General features: G+C 38.9%; 1 protein-coding gene across 1 annotated transcript; it reads left to right on the forward strand.

Moving 5' to 3' along the window:
- The first annotated feature begins 3,666 nt into the window (after positions 1 to 3,666).
- LOC122554227 (transmembrane protein 125-like) lies at positions 3,667 to 5,934 on the forward strand. Its single transcript, XM_043698901.2, has one exon. The coding sequence runs from the start codon at positions 4,967 to 4,969 to the stop codon at positions 5,627 to 5,629; it is 663 nt and encodes a 220-aa protein (XP_043554836.1). The 5' UTR covers positions 3,667 to 4,966; the 3' UTR covers positions 5,630 to 5,934.
- The last annotated feature ends 3,074 nt before the right edge of the window (positions 5,935 to 9,008 follow it).

A 9,008-nucleotide genomic window follows, 5' to 3' on the forward strand; every position in this document is an offset into this window, starting at 1 on the left:
GAGGGAAGGAAAATGTCTGGCCTGGTCTGGCCTTCATGTGACTCCACAGCAATGTGGTGGACACTTAACTGCACTCTGGGCCATTAGGGGTGGACAATAAATGCTGGCCTAGCCAGCATCACCTTCATCCTGTGAGTGATTAAGTAAAAACAGGAAAAGGAGGTCCACCTCCCAGTAATTAGCAGGAGGAATCACCTTGTCATACAGCAGCATTTCTGTTCTTCATTATTTTCCTCTCCTCCAAATCCTCCTCCGCTCCTACCACCTGCACCTGTTCTGCCACCCAGCAACACCCATTTCCCCACCCACCCTCATCTCCATTGCATTTTCTCATTAAGGTCTTACTATCCTCAAAGTCTATACTTCGTGAAGGGCCATATTATGGAGACTGCAGCAGACCACCCTAATAACTGAAGGCGGCTATCATAGTGTGCCACTTGATGCACCAGACATTGGTTCAGAGAACACTGGGTCCAATCACAATTGGGAATCTGAATGTTGTCCAACCTCAGTGAAGAGAACATCTGACCTCTGGGTGATGCACTGATGTGCAGCTATTTATGCAATGCCATGGAGGGCACAGATGTCTGTGACCTTCTGCTTAGGTAACAACAATCACCATTAGAACGGATACTGTTATGCACTGGTCTGTTTACCTTTTCCTGCAAATTCTGGATTTCCAATAGTTCCTCCTTCATGACCCTCATCTCTCTGGTTTCCTGGTGCCCAGAGCTTAGCCTTTCTTATGCAGGCTGCTGCACCCCATCTCCAATTGCCTTGATTTCTGAGGGCGCTGTCCTTCTTTCATGATCTCACACCTTGCGCCAATGCCCTTGGAGGGTAATGAGTCGTGAATTGGCAAAGTTCTTAATGTTGGTACCTCCTCCCCTGACCTGTTTTGGGCTGCTGCAATGTAAACTTACTTTTTTAAACTTTTCCGGTCTCTGAAATGATCCTCATCTACCTTCAGCTGGATCCGGGAAAATCCTGGAGATAGGCTTTTATTAAACCTTTAACGATGCTTAATTGTCCTACTTAGGAGTGACTGCAAGTTCACTAGCCACAGCCCACCCAGCTACACCTGCAGGAAAATTGGTAACACCAGAAATGTAGGTTGGATAATCTGGATGTGTACGTCACTGCTGATTTTCACAATGCTATTCTGTCTGAGTTTGCTTTGAATAAATAAGCCACCATTTTTTCCAGATTACAACACTGAGTGCACTATTTCTCTGCTGAGAAGTGTTTGGGCATGTGGAAGGTGCTATTTAAATCAAAGTTCTTTCTGTTTAGCTGGTAACTTCCAACCACAAGATTACAAATTATGGCAATCTGAATCTTAAACACTTAAGCTAATCAACTAAATTAAGGTTGCTGTGCCATCTGTAAGTAGGCGCTGAAATCTTTCTCTGATGTATCTGTGGCATATTTAACTGATTAAATAGGATGGAGAATCTATCGTCATGCTGCCTGAAAGATCTCAGTGCCATTTGATTAATAACATGTGAGATATAATGATTTATATAATCTCCGAGAAACCTCTCAAAGTATTTTTCATGATTTTCATTGAAGGGCAGTGACTATTTCAGTGAAGGTAAACATGACAGCCAATTAATACACAGCAAGATCCCAAGTTTTGCAGTGTCCCCGGAAGAATTTAATAGTGTTCCATTGCCCCTAGTTCCTGCTGGTTAAAATTCTCTCATTGCTAGATGTCCTGTACCTTTACCAAGTGGCTTTTGTTCATGTGTGAGCTTCAATGGGGAGCAGGCTTATCACTACGGCAACGTCACAGCTCTGTTCAATCCAGCCCCTAGCCAAAGTTCACACAAAGGCACTTTCAGTAGTAATCACTAATTGCAGTATGAATCATAGACTCTGGTTTGCTTTCCCTAGACTGCAAACATTGTAGTTCATCTATGTTCTCAACTGTTTTAGGCCAACTAGGATTAAACTAGCATCAAAACTGAGAAAACTGAAATACGTGTGGTTGCTGTAAATTAGAAACAGAAACAGAAATTACTGGAAAAGTTCAGCAGGTCTGGCAGCATCTGAGGACAGAAATCAAAGTTAATTTCGGGTCAACTGACCCTTCCTCAAAGCTGAGATCTTTCTGGTCGGTAGGACTGAGAGTGAAACTTGTTATCTATTGCAACAGAATTCTGGTGTGTTTTGTTGAGATAGGTTACCAGTAATCTTTCCTCCCATTTCAATACCTGAGAAACATGGCCATGTAAGTAGATAGGATGGTGAAGAAGGACTATGGCATGCTTGCCTTTATTGGTCAAGGAATTGAGTACAAGAGTCAGGGTGTCATGTAGGAGAAAGTGAGGACTGCAGATGCTGGAGATCAGAGCTGAAAAATGTGTTGCTGGAAAAGCGCAGCAGGTCAAGCAGCATTAAAGAAGCAGGAGAAGAAGGGCTTCCTGAAGAAGGGCTTATGCCCGAAACGTCAATTCTCCTGCTCCTTTGATGCTGCCTGACCTGCTGCGCTTTTCCAGCAACACATTTTTCAGCTCAGGGTGTCATGTTGCAGCTTTATAAGATTTTAGTTAGGCCACACTTAGAGTACTGCATTCAATTCTGGTCACCATATTTCAGGAAGGATGTGGAGGCTTTGGAGAGGGTGCAGAAGAGGTTTACCAGGATGTTGCTGGAATTAAAAGTTATGAGCTATAAGGAGAGTTTGGAAAAACTTGGGTTGTTTTCTCTGGAGCGGTGGAGGTGAGGGGAGACTTGATAGAAGTCTATAAAATTATGAGATGCATAGATAGGGTTGATGGTCAGAATCTTTTTCCCAGAGCTGAAATGTCTAAAACTAGGGGACATGCAGTTAAGGTGAGAGTTCAAAGGAGATGTGAGGGGCAAATGTTTTACACAGGGAGTGGTAGGAGTCTGGAACACAGTGCTAGGGGTAGTGGTGGAGGCAGATACGATAGGGACATTCACTGGATTTTGAGATAAGCACATGAATACAGTGGCTCAGTGGTTAGCACTGCTGCCTCACAGTGCCAGGGACCCTGGTTCAATTCCCACCTTGGGCGACTGTATGGAGTTTGCACATTCTCCCCATGTCTGTGTGGGTTTCCTCTGGGCGCTCTGGTTTCCGCCCACAATCCAAAAGATGTGTCTGTCAGGTGAATTGGCCATGCTAAATTGCCACGTCAGGGGTAAATATTGGGTAGGGGAATGGGTCTGGGTGGGTTACTCTTCAGAGGGTTCGTGTGGACTTGTTGGGCTGAAGAGCCTGTTTCCATACTGTAGAGAATCTAATCTAATATGGACTGAGAGCATCATGAAGAGCCCATTTCTGTGTTATACAGTTCTATGTTCTAAATACTGGAAGTATTTATTTGAATGTGCATACTTTATTTGATCTTTACCAATGGATTTTACTGTCTTTAAGCAGTAGTAAATCAACTACCTATTCCAGTGATAACTTGAATTAACCTAAACCTACATAAAAGACGATCAGACAAGCAATGGAAATGTACATGCAGCAAATAATATTTAGTCCTATTATAATCTTAATATAAAAGTATACAACAGAAATGAGATTCAGATCAGCAGTGCAAGTAGCCCTTCCCTTTTAAATACCTATGCGGACAAACCCATAAGCCTACATAAGAGCAGTAGAAGGTGGAGTCAAAATATATTCACAAGAGATTTACCAGAAGCAAAACCCTGGAACAAGGAGACTAAAGTGAACTGGAAAAATCCCAAAACACAGGCTGAGAATCAAGATCCTATACATCTTGGTGTTGAGATTGAGACTCAAGTGACTCCTGCTTCAATACATTTGAGCCACTTGAATAAGTTCTTAAAGAAATTGAAAGAATTCACCTGCATGGGACCAGGAAATGAAAACTCCACTTGCAGAGGCTGGAACAGATGATCTAAACAGAAAAGAGACTCATTGGTGAGAAGACTGTAACAGAGTGGCTTAAACGAGAAGAAGAAAGTTTGAAGATTGTGCATTTTATATTAATTTCAGAGGAGAAGGTCACCAGCATTTGGAATACATGCATCAAACTCTGAGCGAGAAAAATCTCTCACTTGTATAACAGGTTATACCTGTTGGAAATGAAACTGAGCTGGGGAGCTGCAACTCTTTTCTACAGTAAATATGTACATAACAGGGAACTAGAAATTCATCTGAAGATGTCCAAAATTACACAAGACCTCAAGGAATGAGTAAGTAATTTAATATTGTATGAATGAGAGATATGTAATCCCTGAGGGAACAGCCACTACAGCAAGTCAAAACACAGTGGAATACAGCTTCAATGGTTTTTGATTCTACAACTGTGTTGATTTTCTCTGGATAACTTTAGGGTCACAGCCTTCGGTTCCTAGTCTTTACCTGAAAAAAATCAAGCTGAAGATTTGGACCTTTCCTAAACCATAGATTGAAACATATAAACCTCATTTTTGACAGAAGCATTACGGAGATCGAGAAGTAAGGAAGTGTTCCCCTAAGTAAACACAGCATAGTTTCTGACTTGTGAAACTTTGGAATTATTCATGTGACTCTAGAGTGAAGGAACATCCTCAAATTTCAGCTGAAATTTATTGGTTTGCGTTGAACTGTGATTCTGTGATATGAAGAAAATCCTGGTTATGCTGAGTTAAAAATTATATACAGCACAAAATGTGTCAAACTTGTGATTTCAAATGTCTACAACATCCTGAATTGAAGCACTTGCTTTATTGTGGAATGATCTTTCTATGTAATTCCTGAAAACTCTGCCGTGAGATCCCAAAAGACATAAGAACAGTTCGATCAGACTCCTGATTGCTTATTCAACGTCTTAACTGAGAATCTGGACTGAATTGAAGATTTGAATTTAGAATATTATTTGCCTGGGCTTTTGAGATTTACTGTTTGCTAATTTAAAACCTTAAATTTTGGAGGCTTGGTCTCAATATTTTTTGCATTTTGATTATTTGTGAACAGCTTTTCCAAATGTCTGAACTTTCTGAGATCAGGTCTGGCCGTTTTCCAGCAAATCGTTCCCAGATTCAACAAAGTATTTTGGATGATCAGATCGAATTGTGGTGGTTCCAAGATGCTAAAAGATCCATCTTATGTTATTCTGTGGCATTAGTCTTGATCCTAGCAACTGGAGTGGGGGGAATTGTCTTAATCTCAACAGTTACTAGTAAATCTGGAGAATGGAGATTGGGAGTAGGCATTTTCCTGTGTTTATTAACTTTACTTATCCTTTTTAAACATCTGCTGACCTCTGCTGTACAGGATATGAACTGTGTAAGGAGTCGAGCTCAGATTGATAGGTTAAGGATTGGAGGGTTAATTGATTATTTGGTTATTTTAGTCACTGGATTCACGACATTAACCAGTGGTTATGTACTAATAATCGTAGCAAATGCTGATCCCTATCCTTCAGGTCAAATCTGGAATGATATGTTAATTGCTGGAGTGATTCTCACTGTGGCTGGGTCCATTATTCTCCTTTCACTCTTTCTCTATGTTATAATATTCAAGCTTTGTCCCCACTTAGCATCTAGGTCCACAAACAGAAGGGCCCCAAGTATTTATATCATATCTGGAGGTAACTCAGAAGGGAGGCAAGGGGGTTTCTCCTCTAGTACTGCCAATCTGATATAACTAACTGACTCCATCAGGAGGTTGAGATTAGTGCACAAAGTGAATTTATTTGACTGATTTTTGACATTCTAATCATGGAATAACTGCAAAGAATGATCTGATTAAATATGTGAAAATAATTTAAAGCTATAATATACCTTTTTTTATCAATTGTAATAACTAGAACTGAGTTGATAATGATAAGCTGTAACACTTATTGTCTGTCTGCTGAATACACAGACATTAGTGACTCAAATGTGAATGAGATAAAAGTTATAAGGGTTTTTTTCTGTAATTCATAATAAATCAACTTCATGGAAGCATAAGCAGGTATTTGTAGATTCTTATGAAAGCATTACTGTAGCTTTCATTTGTGTGAATGCACAAATTAAAAATGAATGTACACAGAAAGTAAAATTGTTATTTAAGTATGAGCTTTATTTGGTTTGTATAAAAGCAAGTTAATTTTCTGGACTTCAGTTTTAAATCCCTTCAACTAACTACAGAATGGGGAAAGTTAAGCTAGTGCTGCCTACATCTAGATTGGTCTATCAGTTTGATCCTATAAAACAAAGAACAGTATTTTTTACTTAGCCAAGTATTTTACTTTGCATATTTGAATACCTAAAAAAAAGTTGTATGTGCATGCACAAAGTATGTAAGCAGATCATTTGCAAATGGATAAATGCAGGCTAAGGTTCTTCACATGGATGGACAGAGCCACACAAAGAAGTGTATAGAGTGAGCTAATTCTTGTATTTACAGTAATCCAAACTAAGCATAGATTGACCTCCAACACTTGGTCACAGAAGTCTGTTGACACTAATACATGGTTTCTGAACTTACTATGGAATATTTAGAGATCCTTGGGGTGAAGCTAAATCAAAGTGCTCCAATAGGTCATTTATTTTTGGGCCTAGAAACAGTTATTTCAATAATTATTGATATACCAGTGTTTTGAATAGGTTTCATGTTTCATTTGAGAATATATTCCTTCAATCAAACTTTGGACATTGAATGATTCAGTAAACTTCCCTCATTGGTATGAGTACGATTTATTTTCCTGATCTTTTGACATGTTGAAATTTTAATGCAGAACAGTTTTAGACCTCAGCCTAAATTGTATACAATATATTTTAAACTTGTGATCCCAACAGAATGTAAATATAATCACAAAGACATTATATGTTTATTCTTTATAATGGATACTGATGTATGTTACCTATCTTGTGTTATTGGTGGCTTTTGGGAATTTTTATTATGTATTTTAATGAGCCTTTAATACAGTATAAGTAATGTATGAATTAATGGGCAATCTTTATAAAGTTTATACTTCTGTGGAAGCTTTGTACAACTCAACCAATCTATGATTTATTTTAATCTTTTACAACAATTTGTCTTCCACTAGTTGCAGTATTGCAGGAGATTTAAACAAAACTCATGCTTGTCATGTTTTCATGTTTAACATTACCACACTGACTGCTGTAAAAGCTGCTTGACAGCATAAAGACAGTGGAAAGAATAGAAGAGATAGGGCTGGGCTGCAGATACATTGAGTGATAAAATCACAGAGTGGTACAACACGGAAACAAGATATCCTAAATTAATCTAGTCCCATTTCCCAGTATTTGGCCCATAACCCTCTAAACCCTTCCCATTCATGTACCCATCCGGATGCCTTTTAAATGTTGTAATTGTACCAGCCCCCACCACTTCCTCTGGTAGCTCATTCCATACACACACCACTCTCTGCATCAAACATTTGCTCCATAGGCCCCTTTTAAAATCTTCCCTTCTCACCTTAAATTTATGCCTTCTAGTTTCGGACTCCCCTAATCTGGGAAAATAAAGTAACCTTGGCTATTCACCTCATTCACACCCCTCATGATTTTATAAACTTCTATAAGGTCACCCATTCTATAACGCCTCTGGTGTTCCAGGAGAAATAGCCCCAGCCTATTCAGCCTCTCCCTATAGCTCAAACCTTCCAGCCCTGGCAACATCCTTGTAAATCTTTTCTGCACCCCTTCAAGTTTAACAATATCTTTCCTATAGCAGGGAGACCAGAACTGAATGCAGGGTTCAAAAAGTGGCCTAACCAATGTCCTGTACAACTACAACATGATATCCCAACTCCTATAATCAATACAATAACCAATAAAGGCATGCGTACAAAACACTTTCTTTACTATCTGTCTACCTGTGACTCCACCTTCAACAACACCCATCCCAATGTCTCTTTGTTTGGCAACACTCCCCAGGACTCTACCATTAACTGCATAAATCATGCCCTGATTTGCCTTACCAAAATGAAGCATCTCAATTTATCTAAATTAACTCAGTCTGCCATTCCTCAGCTCACTGGTACATCTGATCAAGATCCTGTTGTATTCTGAAATACACGCATACACAGGTACCGTGCCATTTCTCAAATACAAATTCATTGCAGTAGATTAATCAACTTGAGGTTATGGCTGCAATGATAAATTAAAATAATGAAAATGAACATCATACAATAATTGTTGTTAAATGATTAGGATAATTTAGTAATTTACATTAAGTACTGGGAGGTGATTTTGGTACTGATGACTGAATAATGTTAATCACGTAGTCCCATCACCGAAAGGCTCAGATACACTTCTCTTTGTTGACTGTCATGATCACATGATTTTATTAGAACAGTCATTGTCTATTCTACAGCAATGGATGAGCTGAGATATTGGGCTTTAACAAATCTAACTGTTTCTTGAATCCTCATGGAGGATGCTCCTATGACATGAATCAAGGATTGTTGATCAGAAATCTAATATCATTGTAGACCAATTACCAGTGAGTTATTGTATTAGATGTACTCTGTATGTGTGATTTATACATTAGAATATTTACAGTCAGAGCTGAACTCTGATCTTTTTAATCAGAACTACATCTTTAGGAGAGGAATTAATAATTTTAAAATAACCACAGCAACATGCATAATTATGAGGGTTACCTGTATGCACAAGTGAACTGGAATTTAACAACAAATTTACCTGTTTCCTAAGCTGAATTTAGCATTGTGCATCAACAAAAGCATAATCGTTTGGGCTGTTAATTAGTAAACTAAAAGGAAAAATGTTTATTTTACACTTGATGAAATGGTTCAATTGCAATTCTTAAGTGCTAGGTATAGTCATTTTCTAACCACCCAGTGGGTATGACAGACATTTAGGTGCCCATCTCTGTGGCCCACTTTAGTCATTGAGCCATTATCAGATGCCTGATAGCTGTTTTCTATCCACCGTGTCCATGTACCTCTTAATCTTATGATCTCAGTCAGGTTCCCTCTCAGCCTTCTCTGCTCTAAAGAAAATGACACAAGTTTATCTAACCTCTCTTCATCTCTAACCTGCTCCATCCCAGG

This window comes from Chiloscyllium plagiosum, unplaced genomic scaffold (genome assembly GCF_037043375.1).
Source record: "Chiloscyllium plagiosum isolate Xiang-an unplaced genomic scaffold, Cpla_swu_hap1 HiC_scaffold_9, whole genome shotgun sequence".
Classification (NCBI taxonomy): Eukaryota; Metazoa; Chordata; class Chondrichthyes; order Orectolobiformes; family Hemiscylliidae; genus Chiloscyllium; species Chiloscyllium plagiosum.

Coding starts and splice junctions, on each gene's coding strand:
- LOC122554227 (XM_043698901.2), top strand. CDS start 4,967: ATGTCTGAACTTTCTGAGATCAGGTCTGGCCGTTTTCCAGCAAATCGT.